The sequence below is a fragment of the Gobius niger genome (assembly GCF_951799975.1).
Source record: "Gobius niger genome assembly, chromosome: 2".
Classification (NCBI taxonomy): domain Eukaryota; kingdom Metazoa; phylum Chordata; class Actinopteri; order Gobiiformes; family Gobiidae; genus Gobius; species Gobius niger.
The window spans coordinates 27,615,071-27,631,765 of record NC_136853.1 but is presented as its reverse complement, the minus strand read 5'-3'; the positions used below and the strand labels follow the sequence as shown (position 1 = coordinate 27,631,765).

The window sequence follows — 16,695 nt, the reverse complement described above, 5'->3', positions numbered from 1 at the left end:
TGATTGAAGTGTCTTGCCCAAGGACACAACAACAGTGTGCACCTGCAAGATTCGAACCGCCAATCTTCCGATCACAAAACGACCCGCTCTACCTTCTGCACCACCGTCGCCCCAAGTATAAAACTGGTTTAAAAAGAAACTTTTGTGTATTTATTGTTCATTGTGAACTGTGTGGTGCAAACATTTTGTGTAAGTTACCAAAGTCCAGAGCAAAGTTTGAGGAATAATCTGGTTGTGGCACAAGGGGACTGTCCTGTACAGCTGATCTATGAGGAGCAGGTTTGAACTGATGTGGTGCGGCCTGGTCACTCAGCCACGACAGCCGCTACAACCTGATCGCTTACAGTTTATTTGCACTCTTTATATTGGTGTGGATGTGTGTAATGCACCAGGCTGGAGGTTGAGATAAGAATTGCTTAGCATTCCACACTTTTTCTGGCTAAAACATAATACCTGCAAACATATAGAATAGAATACAGCTGAACCTCGTCTGCTGTTGTCAAACAACTACTGTGGTGTGTAGCTACGTTGTGGTACATTTCAGTTGAGCAAAATCCATCCCTGACAAGTTTGGTGGCTTTACACACAGCACTGTTTTCTGGGGGCCTTTATGAAGACTTTGTGATTTGGTTTTGCCTCCTGCGTTTTTTTTGTTTTTTGTTTTAATCTAACACTGAAAATATGATTCTGTTATCACCGCACTGATCTGTCCCTGAAACCCATCTGTCTGATGAGATGTATGTTTTGGGGAATATTAATAGTACTTGATTGTGTTGCATTGACAATGATGATGCTGCAGACTTGTGTTTTGTTGCTGCTTTTGTAGCGTTATTACCCTCTGCTGCTTTTCCACTTTGCCATTGTTTTGATAAAAATTGCCAAATATCTATACTACATGCCTGTTACCTTGATGGGACAAAGTGTAACAAGTAAGTTCCCAAGTTTTCAGTTAGCCTCAATGAAGGAGGGAAAAAAAATGCCGATCTTATCTCATATAAAATGGACCGGTCGATGTAGTTCGATTCACTAAAATATGTACACATGTAGGGCCTAATAGTAGATTTATAAAAAGCTTTTATGTGATATTATTCTCAAATAATGCTTTATCATTCTTACACAAAAATCGTGTGGCATTATTAGTTGAAATAGTTGTTGCTGCCCACTGATTGGATTTGTCTTTGCAGAATAGAAAGCATTCTATACTTACTCATCTGGCATAATATCCATTGCAAAATAGAACATAAAACTTGACATTACACTTAATTTAATAACTGTTTTTGGTATTTTGTGAACTTAAAAAAAAACATGTATATTGTGATATATTCCTTTGTTCTTAATTGTTTTAATTATTTGCCTTTCCTCAGTTTACTTCTTGTGATTATTTCATATTTTGCTTACTGTCATGATTAAATTTTGTGGGTCTACACTGCTACCTGTATTGTTTTGCTTGTCTTGTTTCAACATTTTAAAGTGCCCGACTTTATATTATATTAATACAATGTTTGCAGGACAAACATCTCCAAGCAACTGAATTGTGTTCCTCTGCCGAAACAAGCCCAAAAAAAATTACCAAATTAGCTGGTACAAAGCTTGTAAATGATAAAAGAGGAACTATTTTAGGTAAATTAGCATGGCTAATTTGGGTGGCCATCCTGGATTTTGGTCAAAATTCCAAAGTAAATTTCAATTGTACTGGTAAAAGTGACCAGAATCTGTTGAGGAAAACCTTGGCAGAAGAAAACGGCAATTATTACCTGGCCCGACCTGTCTATATCAAGTGTATATAAAACGTATTTAATGCAGTGTTTAATATGTTTTATAAATACATCTCACTGTACAAAATCATTTCACTGGACACATTGTGCTTTTTAGACTCTAAAAATTATAATAAATGTAATGTACAAACTTTGCAAACTCAGTCTTAAAGAACTGAGACACTGAGGATCAGGATGACATTTAAAGGCACACTGCGTAACATCTCGGTCTGTACTGTTGCCATCAATACAAAACATGTTCCCAATGACCAGCCATCCATTTTATTTATTGATTCATTATTCATTTACGCAGTGTGGCTTTAAGTCAAGTGTAGAAAACAGCCTGACCTGACATTTTATTTTTCTATTAGTTATTAACCTAATTTTACAAATAGTTAGTCTGTTAAAACAGGTATAAGAAAATATAAATATGTACATTTTGACCTGCAATTTATCCATATAATTAAAATGAAAGCAATACATGTTACTTTTCATTAAATACAATGGGCATTACCGTGCTCACATGACATTCAGAATATTTTCTACAAGTCCATCATTTCTATAGTTTCCATAGCACCAGTGGATGAGTACCAGCGCTCACCACAAGGAGGTGTATAATACAACAAATGTGAGGCACAGTGAGAGCCGCTTTTTGAGGCCAGTCATGGGCACCTGCTCCGCTGTGTCTACACCACAGTCTCTTAAATAAGCCTCTCCTCTGGGGGCACTTTGAGCATGCTGTCCATCTCGAGGCGGGCCCCTGCTACCTCCTGAGCACTGGGGCTGTAGGCTCCCTCCGACTGGCGCTTCTTCCTTGCCGTCAGCACCATAAAAGTCAGTGCAATGATTACAATGAGAACACACAGGCAGAGCAGTGGGATGGCCACCAGCAGCCACGGGATGCCCTGCTTCTGAGACAGTTTCTGAAAAGGCACAACATTTGTTTTAACACAGTGCCATAGAAGATAAACAAACACAATGTCTGGACATAGAGACTTACATTTGTGTCACAAGTCGGCCCACTGAAACCAGGTGGGCATTCACAAACAAACATATTAAAATGATCCAAGCAGGAGCCGCCATTTCGACATGGATTTGACTCACATTCGTTTATCTCCGTTTCACACCTTCAGGACAGAATATGTTTAAGCGGCAGTGCATGAAACCTTACTGTTGAATAACAATAACAATTCTATTACAATGTAGAAACCACATAATTAGCTTACCTGGTGCCTGTAAAACCTGGCATACAGGTGCAGTTCGCGCCCCACAGACCATCATGACAAATGCCATCATTCAGACACCAGACGTCCCGGCCACACTGCTCTGGGGGATAACTCCATCTGGTAAAAACATGTCTGTATTAAGCATATTACTGCTACATTTTTGCTATATTCAAGCAATAGACAAAGCTTACTGGCAAAAGGGACCACTGTATTCCTCAGGACAAATGCAGGTGTACTTGTTGGGACCGTCCTGACACGTGCCTCCATGCTGACAGGCGTGATGCTCACATTCATCCAAGTCTTGGTCACATAGTCTGCCTGTGTATCCTGGATGACACTGACACTCAAATCCTGCTAAATAGTCCTTGCAGTTCCCATGAATGCAGGGCTGAGACACACAGTCGTCAGTGTCCACCTCGCACTGCTCCCCCGCCCATCCGCCATCACACACGCAGCCAAACTTATTAAAGAGGTCCTGACAAGTGCCCCCATTGAGACAGGGGTCTGAATCGCACACTGGAGTACTGGTGCAGCCCAAGTGGATCTTTGGTTTTCCCACTAAGTGAAACTGGGAGGGCTGAGGAGCTCTATAATCATCCACAAAGGGCAGGTAGATGCCACCTACCCGTACTGCCCCCAAACATCCTGTATAGCTCTGAGCAATGACGAGAGAGGCGCTCTTCTGGTTGAGGAAGTAAAGGCGCCCAGTCACTTCTGGTGAGCTGCTGGCATCTATGATGCCATCCACAGTTATGACCCAGGGGGAGACTTTTCTCTGTTGTTCTGCCATTGAAATGTTCACTCTGTGCCACTGTCCATCTGCCACATGTCGCACTCCAGACAAAATCAAGGCCTCCACAGTGTTCCCGATCTGGATCTCCAATCGGACTGAAGAGTCCAGAAGACCCACCATGAGCATGTCCCCGCCACGGGCAGCACGCAACAGGACTGCATTTTCTGTACGTGTCCTAAACTCAATGTAGATACTTGACACTGGTTCAGGCAGGGATCCACCGGCGCTGTACTGCACAGCATTGTTCTCAAATGTAGCATTGTGCACACCTGAAAACATGATCAGTTTAATGCATCATGAAGCAAATACAAATCTGCAATATTTCATTGAAAAAATATCAAGGTACATTCATATCCATCTGGAAGGTCCAGGCAGTGACCACCGTTGACACAGGGACCACTAGCACACCACACACGGGTGTCACAGGTTTTTCCAGTGTACTCCTCTGAGCACGAGCAAGTAAAGTCATTGAACAAGACAGTGCACTTGCCACCATTATGGCATGGCTGCATCTGAAAGACAAAAACAGAGAATGCTTACAGTAAAGAAAACTTTCTCAAGAAAGATAGGGACTAATTAAAGCTCGATTGTAAGTTAGTGTACATGCATACTACATATACCTTGCATGTGTCATCACTGACACATCCTTCTTTCATATTTTCATTGCTGCTTGATATGTACACATCTTCTTTGTTGGAACTTTTCCACTTGCCCACACTGAGATGAACTGAGTCCAAGCGTAGGTCCTGAAGACATCCTTTGTAATGTCCGCCCCATCTGTCTGAGCTCGAGAGTTCAGGCAATCCTCCCACATAAACCCAGTCTCCTTTCTTGATGTTCACCTCAGGGATCTCCCCAATGCTGTAACGTAGGCCAGAATGTTCGAAGATGACTTGCTTCTGCTGCACCTCCACTTGTAAAAACTGCTTCTCCCCAGTGGTCACATATATGGGCGCTGTGAGGGGGGTACTATTGGACAAAGAGCTGACAAATACTCGACCCATGCCCAGATAAACTGAGAAGTGCACTTCCCTCTCCCCCTTCCCAGTGGGCCTTCTCAGTTGAAACAGCAGCCCATTTGGCTTTAAGGACCTCAGAAAGAAGGAGACATTGAAAACATTGCCATGGCTCCTACCAAGTTCATATGTACTGAACCCCACTGTGCGCTCATAGCCATAAGTCCATGAGGGGTATTCTGCAGGAAAAAACAAAAGGCTCAGTTGATTATTACTAGATGTTATGCATCGAAGTATCTCATGCGTTGTCATGCAAAATGCTGAAATGTAAAATAAAAGTGAGAAATATTACCTTCTGAGCAGCTGTACCCATGGTATGGCCTGTGACAGTCACAGTGGTAGCTGGTCCACATGTCCACACATTTCCCATGTGCACTGCAGGGGTCATGCTCACACCATTCAGTTTTGGTGCAACCCAGCTCATGGCCCTGGTCCTCTGGAAGGTTCTGGGGCAGTATGGCTTTAGAGTCAATCATCAGGTCCTCCATACATCCGATAAAAGCTACTTTAGCAAGAGTCATTTCCAAAAGCTCCTCTTGAACCCCACCCACATAAACATGTGAAAATGCTCCTGATGGCTCAAAGCGCGGTTCACCGGCTCCATCATCTATAACCTTACATCCATCTCTGTCACAGCCAGGGCCTTGGACAATCAAAGTGATACCCTGGGCATCTAAAATCACATGAGCGTCCCTCCATTCTCCATCACTAACCAGACCAGAAAATGTTACATCCAGTTCAGAGTCCTCAGAAAATGCTTTGGCATGAAGACCACTGCTCACTATCTCCAGCAGTAGGTGGTTTTCCTCATCACCTCTGAAGAACAGGAGCATGTTGGGTAACGTAGTCCTGAATCGCAGCTGAACACCAAACCCACGATGACTCAGATGGTCCACCTCTCTCCTCTCCCTCCCCTCCAGTGGCACCTCAAGGTGTATGAGGCCTGGAGAGGAGAAGGAGAAGGTGGTCCTGGTGGAGCAGTGCTCATCATAGAAGCCATGTGGACACAGACAGGTGTGCCCATGCTCTTCACCATCCAGCCATGGTCTACAGGTGGCACCATTCTGACACTGGTGCTGCAGACAACCACGCAGCCGGACGTTGCAGTGCTCTCCGCCCCAGGGCAGCTCCCCTGGCACAGGTTCAGGGCAGTGACAGGTGTAAGTCGCTCTGCCGTCTTCACACCAGCCTCCATTGTGACAAGGCTGGCTCTCACACTCATTGATGTTTACTTCACAGTGAAGACCTGCAAGAGGCATGCAATTACAAAAGGGATTTGCGTTTAAGAGAGATGTCCAGGTAGTTGCCAATGTGCGACTTATACTCCAGAGCGACTTATAGTCCGGAAATACAGTATTTAACTTAAATAATGTAGTGTTTGCACATCAGCCAGCACTTACCCAAAAACCCAAGTGGGCAGGTGCAAGTGTAGCCATTGACCTGATCCAAACAGAGCCCTCCATTCTGACAGGGTTCAGACTCACACTCGTTGATGTTCACTGAGCAGTTCTCCCCTGCCAAACCAGACACCAGATCATTCTAAGTTTCATTTAGAAAACAAACTCCCTTCAACATTATCCATACCTGCAAATCCCGACTGGCACTGACAAATATATCCAGACGCATCAGCAAAACTTATCTCCCAGTCCATCTCCCAATGAGCCGGGTTTGAGCGCTCAAAGCACTCCCCACCGTTCTCACAAGGCAGCTCTGCGCACTCATCTATATCCACCTCACAGTTGGCCCCTTGATAACCTGCAACACAACATTTCAAAACATGAACTAAACTAAGCATCAAAAAGTCATACATGTATAAATAATAGTAATCACAGAAAAGGCCTGATACCTGGCCAGCAGATGCAGGTGTACCCTTTGACCCGCTCCTGACATGTAGCTCCGTGCTGACAGGGGTTTGAGGCACACTCAGGGACGTCCACTTCACAGTGATCGCCTTCAAAGCCAGTGTCCGCACAGTCACAGACATAACTAGAGGAGAAACATGTGTCATTATAAAAAAGTACATTAGATGAATCATAATGAGCGTGTTTACATGCGCTCAAGTAACCTGGTTATTCGGCATATCCTGGTTATGACAGTATTCTGGATATGATGTTTACATGCGTCCGAGAAACCAGGACACTCATATCCCTGTTTACATGAGCAACTACAGTATCCTGGATATTTATGCTCCAGAGAGGGGCAGAGCACTTAAAAGAATAGAGTTCTTTCCCAGCTTTAGAGAATATGGTTTGATCCGAGAGCAATGCTGACTTCCATGGGAGATACTACGGCGCAAAAAAGTAATTGTTATTTTAAGGTTACTTCAATATTTGGTTGAAGATACAACAGTTTAAAAGCCCAGGTACCAGATAAAGTGGCTGTAGGAAAGTTTTTGCTCCTGCCATATCTGTTTCAAAGGTTTGCACATGCTCAGTTCATCAGCAATGGCCAAAAACCAGGATACTGTGTTTACATGGTCCAGTATCCTGGAAACTGTGGGAATATGCCAGTGAGAATATCCAGGTTCCTAATAACATGGACATTGGCTTATCCAGGAAACTGAAACCAGGATTCTGCGTTTACATGAACTAGACAAAACCAGGAAACTTAAAATCCCCATGAATAACCTGGATACTCAAGTGCATGTAAACACACTCAATGATAGTGTGATTCTGGGTTCAACTCCCAGTGCTGCAATTGTGTAAAATGTCTAAACAAATTACCCGTTGACCATGTCATGGCAAACTGCTCCGTTCTGACAAGGCTGACTCTCACACTCATCCAGGTCGATCTCACAGTCAATGCCGTCAAACCCGGGCAAACACTCACAGGCGTACATGCCGATGAGGTCGTGGCAAGTGGCACCATTTCTGCAGGGGCTTGATTCACATTCATCTATTTCTACCTCACAATTCACTCCTGTTGAGAAGAACAACAGTATAAAGATATAGCATTATTTCCCACCAGGATCCAAGGAGGAAAGTACTTAGCTCCCTATTTTAGTCACAGATATCGATAACTGCATGGTCCTGGAATGCTGACCTGCTAACCCTCACAGATGTCACTTAGCCCGTCTGACACTAAGCAGACGGACTGTGAGAAAACCAAGATGGAAAAGTTATCTGTACTCAACCGAAAACAGTCCTCGTGTCTGTTGACACTTTTGAGTCACTCTCAAAGCACCACCTGGAGCAGATTAAGCCCATTTTTGGTCAAATTGTTTACTGTGATACAAGGGTTAAGCAGCTAAAAAGATCATTTCTAAGTATGGAAAATGTGATTTTAGTCAGGCAAAATATGAGAGCCTTTGTTCTTTATTTGGGGCTCATATCACAAAGCGAAAAAGGCACAGTCAACGCAGCTGTCTTAACCCTTGTGTCATCCTTACATTTTCTTTCATTCAAAAAATGTCCACACCTTATAACAGCCATAAAATCAACATACATTCAATTTTCTTTCTACGTCTTTCTGCATAAATCACTTTAACAACTGAATGTCTTTACAAAACCACCAAACATTCAATAATTGTATGGATTTTAACCATTTAAATGTCAACTAAAAAAACATACAAGTTTTCTGAATAATAATATTAGAGTGCTGGGGCTTAAGTGGTGTTTAGAGCCTTGGACGTGTCAGACATAAGGATCAAAATTGATTTGACTGCATTTGTAGTTTTTCTGTAATGGAAGATTCTCTATGTCAAAATGTTCTTGGCCCCATTGACTTTCATTATAAAGACATTCAGGACTTCCAATTTTCTTTGCTCCTCCATCGCCATAAAAACCTCATATATTATATATATTTTAAAACGTCATCTTGAAGAACAAGAGTCAGATTTGACATTTTTACTGTATTATTATTATTATTGTATCTGTGATGTCAGCATTTCGTTCTCACATTGTAGGCAGACACATGTATTGTCAGCTCATTTTGGAGCTGTGGCCGACGGGGAAACAACATGATTTGTTTGCCTTTGTGTGATCTATACAATGTATGTATATCTGTAAAATTAACAAATGATTTATCGACGATAATGTTTAGTGTGAAGATTTTTCTCAGACACCAATAAAGACCAGTGGGGAGAGTCACAGTCAGTCGTTAGTTTTGAAGCAGAAACATCTCTGTTTTGAAGGGAAACACATGAATAAATCCAGACTGCAGCTCTTTGTCCAGGTTATTTTATGTGTTGAGGTCACTTTGAGCTGCTAATTATTATTTTTCAAAAAAACCCCTCAACAATGAGTTAAGGCTCCGCCCACCACGCTCTGGTTATCACATAAACACAGAGTTTACAAACTCTATGGCAACAACACAGGCTTTGTCAACTGTGGAAAAAAGTTGAATTTGATGAAATACAGTAAAAATGTCAAATTTCACAAATCCTCTCCCAAATGAAACCCTGATATCACAGATTGAGTGATTTTATGCCGTATTTCAGTGAGATTTAGTTTTCAGGGTCAAATCCAATGGAAATGCCTTATTTCCATTATATTCAACAGGAAAAAATACAATGATTTTATCAATGTGCCAACAATGGGAATTAGGTCCAATCTGATGAAATACAATAAAAATGTTAAAATTCGCTCCTTTTCTTTCAAAGGAAATGCTGACATTCTAAAATATGAAGTTTTAAACAGCTTTGAAAGAGCAAAGAAAAACATGTGTTTATAATGGAAGTTAATGGAGCTGTTCAAGCCGCATCTCACATAAAGAATCGTCCACTCCGGAAACATATAAATGCATCAAATCCATTTTAGCTATTTTTTTTTCAGCTTTATGCATTAAAACTGGTATTTTAAGGGTTAAAATCCAGCACATGATTATACTATGTTTAGTAGTTTTGGAAAGGTTTCAAGTATTTTAAGAGATTTATGCAAAAAGAAGTAGAAAAAATATGAATGTATTGTGATTTTTTTTGTCATTCATCATTTCTTCTAATTCGTAGAGCAGGGGCCTGTGGTAGGGCCTTCACTACATTACAGTGTGGTCCAAAATGTTAGGAACTCCATTTATAACTTGTATTATGTAAGATTTAGTTTTGAGATAAAATTCCTATTGAAAAACTCAGTTCTTTTATCATTACATTCATTTTTACATCCTAAAATGTATGTTTATAGATGATTCATTAAAAATGTTCTTTACATTTTCTAAACATTGCTTTAGCAAACTTGAAAATCTGTGCAACCCAACCCAAATGTTAGTCTGGAGGCCTGTCTTTCATTACACATTATTACATATTAAGAACCATAACAACAGTTCATGGAAATGTTTGCTCACATTCAACAAAGAATCTGAAAGTACCTGCAAATCCATCCAGGCATTCGCACTCATAGTGGTCCTTCTCATTGATGCAGGTGGCGTTGTTCTCACAGGGTCGCGACGCACATTCATTTATGTCAATCTCACAGTTATATCCTTGAAATCCAGGCACACAAAAGCAGTGAAACTCGGCTATCCCGTCCAAACAGATAGCTCCGTTCTGGCACGGTTCGGACGCACATTCGTTCACATTCTCCTCACAGGTGCTGCCCTCGTATCCTGGGGCGCAGTGACACTCAAACCCTTCTGGCCTCAGTAAACATGTCCCGTTGTTCCTACAGGGGTCGTCTATGCAGTCGGTCACATGGGTCCTACAGTCGCGCCCCCCATAGCCCTCGGGACACCTGCAGAAGTACCCGTTGAGTTGGTCCACGCAGAGGGAGCGTGGGGTAGAGCAGGGGTTACTCTGGCATTCATCGATCTCCTCAGTGCAGTTGTCTCCAGCCAGGCCGTCGGGGCAGATGCAGTGGTACTCTGCGCTGCCCGGGGTGCTGAGGCAGTCGTCACACGGGGCAAAAGAGCAGGCATCGTACAGCTGGTCGCACTGCTTTCCCATGTAGCGCACCCCGTCTCTGGCACAAATACAGGCGTAGTCGTCCATAGTGTCCACACAGGTGGCGCCGTTATTACACGGGCCAGAAAGGCATTTGTCTGACGAGGCTGTGCATAAGATCCCTGTTTAAAAAAAAAGGAGACAGACATTTATGTTAGGCACTGTCGGAACAAGTAAGAAGTTTCACGCTTCCTGCGTGACCATTTTCTTCTCTTAGTAAGAATCCATTCTACACATGGTATCTTGCAAATGACAAAATCTCTGTCATAGGGCTCTGGTATATAACATCTTCTCTTTATTGTGTGATAAAACCACATTTTAGGTTAGGTTAGGTTACTTTATGTATACCCGTGGGTAAATTTGTCTTGCAATTCTGAGAACTAGTCAAAACATTAAAACACATTATACAAAGTTAAAACATCACACCTATTTAAATATAAAGCTTGTAAGTGCTCCAGATACTAACAGGATGTGCCTTTGGTTCAGATACAACTGAAATTTAAGCCACTGGACAGAAACAAAGATAAAAAGCCGTGTCAGGGGCAATTTTGTAATAGGCCTAATGTCTCGTCGTCTTTTGTGATTTAAGTTTGGCATCAACACTATTAAGTGAGGTTAGTACTGCTTTGGTAAATACTTATTTCATCAATTCTAAAACATTTATATGCTTTTAATAACCATTGTTTACCTCAGCAATGAGGTGGTGTCTGCAGGTTAAGGTTAAGTACAATCAGGAATGGTCAATAGAAAAACAATTTGGGCTGGGACAGAGCAAGATCTAAATCAGCACTATTTTGGTGCTAAAAGTTTTGTAATGCTTCATTAGTGAAGAGTCATCATGATGTGTTACCATACATTTATTGCATTATTTATTGCAAAATATGATTATTACAAAATGTGGCACATTAATACAAAATGCACAAAGAAGTGAAAATTGTATTGCATTTTGAAATGTTATTTCTTTTATTCGTCCCAAAGGAAATGTGTCTTGAACACACAGGCAGCCACATAAAAACATACAATGACATAAGGACAGGGACAGTGAACCATACAAAACATTCCATCACAATCATCGCTCTCTGAGTTCAGGAGATTCACTGAAATGGGGTGGAATGAGCAGCTCAAGCAGCTCACACTAACAACTTGGAGTACAGGACATCAAAGTAAATCACAAAGGCTGCAATCATTCTCTACATAATAATGCTCCCTACAAACTGCAAAAAGTACAGTCCACATAAAGTCTAAAACGCATTGGATTCTTGTGTTAGTTTTGCACGTCTCAGTTAGTGGGAAAATGTGTACAGCGAAATGTTTACAAACTGTTGACATTACTTTGTTTCACACAGACTGTGTTTTTGGGAGTGTTCGAGACTCTTTCTTTGACGCTGCCATTCATTTTAACAGACACATTACTATTGGAGGCAGCATTGATTAAAACATAATATGTGGAATACGTTATTACACGGTCAAAAGTCTTATTTATTCAGTAGTCAAGGTTCACAATGCGTGCACTGTGTATAATCCTCAATAGAGCCGTCACATATGTCGTTGTGGGCCTGAACACTTGAAGGAGGGGGGTCTTTAGCTGGGATTTGCATACACTATCCCTTATTACAAGTGCGTAGTAGTCTATGGCCCCTTTAGAATCAGTTCACATTCCTGTTTATTAGGCCAATCCCAGTAATGGCCAGAAAGAGCACATGCCGCGCCCCCCCCAGACCCCAAACTTTGATCAGGGCACTGGTTCCACATGCTCACTGGGGCAGAAGATATGAACAGTGAATGGAGTTCAGGGGGAAGAGCTGGCTCAAAATAGCAGTTTGCTATAGTCAAAGTACTGTTACATCTTAATCTGATCACTTCCTTTATGTAGGTGTAGATTTTATGTACACAACAAGAATATATCAAAATAATGTTTAAATGTTTAAAATAAAAAAACACAATGATACAATGTCCATCAGTGGGTTGCATTGTGTATCTTACTGAATAATGATGCACAATCTCACGTCACATGATGGTGTGAAAGGGGCTGGATTTTTGCTGTGTGGTGTGTGGGCTCTGACCACATATGGAACTTAATCGACTGAGCTTTAATGACAAACAATGGATCAACAGTACAGCACTTTGAGGTTTCCTTGAAATGTAAAGTGCAATATAAATAACATTTATTATTATTATCATTATTATTATTAACAGTAGGTATGTGTAAAAGAGTAAAATGAAACTATTATGCAGCAGCACCATGATTTAGTAGTTTGAGCAGCTTTGATCACAAAATGATCAGCAGTCGGCCTGACCCTGACTATGTTCTGCTGCAGAGCTCAGGCATTGGCTCTGGCAGTTTCTCCCTCTACCCCTTTCACATTTTACTGTTCTGTGAAAAAGCATGCCTGGCTTGATGCTCTCGAGTTGACCCTGAGCGCACGTGTCATGACAGTGCCAGGTTGAGGTGAGACTGTGAAACAGAAGGTAGATGTCATTTTCAATTGTGGCTGAGGCAGACCTCCTTCTGAGTTAACTGTGGCCGCTTTGTTGAGACAGTCCAGATTACTCTCCATAGCCTCTAGTGTGAACCACCTGCAGGTCCAGCTGGCACAAGTGTTTCTAGATTAGAAACGGTCCTCGGGATAAACATGCCACTCCTTAGGTGAGGTGATCCCCTGCTTCCCCCTGCTTCTTTTTACACCTGCAACAATTTATCCCCCCCCCCCCCCCCACACACATACACACACACTATTTAAACGTGTTTCAGCTCTAAGAGCTGAATGTAAGTAATAAGTAAATTAAATGCAAGTAATAAGTAAATAAAAAATGCAAGTAAATGTCTCCATTGTGAGATCAATAAAGGCTATCTTAACTTATCTTATCTTATCTTATCTTATCTTATCTTAAAGTATAATGTTGAAAACAACAGGATGTACTCAGAGATGTACTCAGAGAGACCAAAATACCAGATTGTTTTTAGCACCCAAACACGTTTTCAAAATTAGTACAAGATCAAGGTTAAGGTTTAAATAGAAAGAGCTCAAGGAACAGCTCCCTCCTCCCTTTAGTGCAGGCCTCCTAAAACACTGACGTTATTTTAGACCCTTCAGTTGTGCACGACCATGGTCTCCTTTACAAACGTGTTATCCCTAACTCTTCCTTACTTTCACCCCCCCCCATTCACCCACAGGTTTGATGCACCCTCCCGACCTGAAAGACACTCCAGTAATCCACATGGCCTCTCTGGGCCAATCCCATTGCACTTGTAATCTGGTGACAAGATACCTGCACAGATTACATTTAAAGCTTCAACCTTAAGCATGTGTCACTGTCTTTACAAAGTTCTTTCACTATCTGCCACGGCCAGTCGAATTACATTCCAGCAGGAGGCCAGACATGAGGCCCTCCAATCAGTTTGGAGAAGTGGAGAGTGAAATGTCTTTTCTGTTGTTTTGTCCTCTGTATGACAAGCTCAGAAGTCACTTGCTCAAAACTGTTGTAGCAGTGAAGTTGACAAGATGCTGTGTATTTGTAGTGTGAATACATCTGTAAAGTCTGGAAAAAGAGACACAATTATTTATTTAGATTACTTTGGATTGTGAAAGCAGTGTGTGTAATAGATAGATAGAGTTGGTTGATATTAGTTTGACAAAGATTTATTTTGATTAATCATCCGCTCTCTGGTTTTCCTGGATAAATAAAGAATACATGAATAAGTGTGTTTGATTTGCATCGCATATAGTCAACATTATGATGGAACTATATGAAAACATGCCTTAACAAAGTATGTTTTCATCTAAACAGAGGAACAGTTAATACAATAATAGAGGGTAATTGATCGTTGTTGCTGATGCTCAATACCTCAATGCAACACTGGGAAAATATCTAATAGTGTGCATTTGATATCTATTTTGCAATCTGCAAGTCCAGATTCTGTTCAGTGTGCACGTTTCAAACATATCCTTTGAGAAAAGACTGTAATTTATTGCAAAACGAATACTTATGTGGATTTGACATGTTTGTAAAGGACTGATCTACCGAGAAATAAGAGTTTCTATAACACTCTTGGACTTGGACACAGGATTTTTGTTTTCTGCAGAGGAATTTGTATGATACTACTTTGGAATTTGCTAATTGCAACCATTTGGTGATTTGATTTATCTTGCAGTCCTTGCCCAATTAGTAAACAAATAAATACATTTAAAAAAAGAAAGAAAATGTAGCACCTCTTCTTATTCACCAGTGTCACACATAACTAGACAGACTGGACTTGTTCATCATTGACCTCACGTTTACTCAAAGCTAATCCTGTGAGACCGAGCAGATCAGACACACAACCAGATGCCCCATTCACCTGACTCGACGCCAATTAATACAGTCACAGCAGGACGTCCCGTGAGCTCAGAAGAGTCACACGCAGATGAGTATCCAACTATTAACTCCTGTTGTTATTAAATCATCTCGTGTTGCATATGAGTCAGTTCACAAAACGTGCAGTCCTGGTTTCAAACTTTTTCTAACTCCTTTTCGTACAGCAGATATTATGGAGTGCAACCCTCCCCAGTGTTTTTGGTACGCATGCATGACTGAAGACCAGCCTCCGATTGTGAACCAGTCATGTGGCAAATCTGACATAGCCCACTAGATACAGGCAACGCAAATACGACAGCCTTTTGGTGACAGCATTTTCAACAGGTCACTATCATTTCCACACGTCCATCAGATTACCCCACGCTCTCGTCTGACTTCATCCCATACCGTTGTGTACTGCGCACCAAGCCAAACTTTATGTGGAGACAAACGCAGTCCCCATCATTGTTAACATGACAAAGGATAAACCACCCCCCGACTAGTGTCTGTCTTTCAGAGCCTCCTGACAAAGTAAAAATGGGACAAAACAGCCCAACAAGCACCTCCCAAAAACACTTGTGCGCCACTCGTGGAGCATCTTTGAAAAGCATTCCTACCTGCACCCACGAAAACAAGCAGCAGCTCCCTGGTCTCAGTGTTTGTACTAGAAAAAAGTGTTTTGATTCCGGTGTACAGTCATGCAGAGTAAAAAAAAATAGAATAAATAAACATAGTCGTGACAAATAAACGTTACCATGGATACACTGTCACACTCAGCTGACAAAAAGGTCCATTGAGCCAAACACTCACCCCACTTGAACATCATAGTTGTGAGCAGCAGTGTCTTCAGATTCAGATGAAGCTTTCCCAGTTCCATGGCGTGTCCCGATGCGGGGCCCCCCGGGGTCAAAGGTCCGTCCACAGGTTTGGAGTTCTACAAAGTTGACATGCTGCGGTGTGACTGAGATGTGTGGCTGTGTGTCTGGAGACAGGCATGCCACACGTTCACAGCAGCGGCAGCACTGTGGGGCTTAAGAGCGCAGACCCACACAGACTGCTGCTCTCCCCTGTTCATGACTCTGAGCGTCTAATCAGGCGTGAGGGCAGCCGGGCACCAACAAAACATGGGCTGGATCAACACGGCGATTAAGACTGCAAAGAAAAAGACATGCAGGAGTGAATTCAAGGTATTTACATCATTGTAGCGTTAATGAGATTTATGTGGCAGACGCATTACATACACTAGTGTGAATATTTTGTTAAATAATGCAAGGTTCTTATTATCTGAACTATATGGATTTACTCACTAAAGGAAATGTCTGGTTAATAATAAAGGCTTGGAAGCTTTATATACAAAGATCATAAAAACACACATTGAGAATACAGTACATCTGAATAAGCTGAAGTGCAGTCCACATACTCCTCTTCAGGTTTTTAGTCAGCGGCTCATTAGTGGCAGCAGCAGCTTTAATTCACTTGTAGTGCAGAGTTTATAAGTCAGACATCCATCACTTGGTCTGTTAGACACTTGTTACCCGCTCTTCGCTGACCTCAACACTAGCTAAGCCTGACACCCCCATGTCCTCTGTGCTACCGAGTGTTATACCTAATGGGTAATAGCTAATACTCACTGTCGTCATTGTTATATTAAATTACACAGTTTTTTGTTCTGAATTAGTAACTTTTCATATTGTATATT

The 16,695-nt window shown here is 41.7% G+C and overlaps 1 protein-coding gene across 1 annotated transcript; it reads right to left on the bottom strand.

Annotated features, from left to right (window-relative positions):
- Positions 1–2,118: 2,118 nt before the first annotated feature.
- crb2a (crumbs cell polarity complex component 2a) lies at positions 2,119–16,057 on the bottom strand. Its single transcript, XM_079552591.1, has 13 exons — positions 15,807–16,057; positions 10,091–10,783; positions 7,513–7,708; positions 6,636–6,775; positions 6,374–6,544; positions 6,190–6,303; positions 5,082–6,035; positions 4,394–4,968; positions 4,120–4,285; positions 3,172–4,042; positions 2,981–3,097; positions 2,755–2,881; positions 2,119–2,677 (listed from the first exon to the last, which is right to left on the bottom strand). Exons 1-13 carry the CDS (start codon positions 15,871–15,873, stop codon positions 2,456–2,458), a joined length of 4,413 nt encoding a protein of 1,470 aa, XP_079408717.1. The 5' UTR covers positions 15,874–16,057; the 3' UTR covers positions 2,119–2,455.
- Between the last annotated feature and the right edge of the window lie 638 nt (positions 16,058–16,695).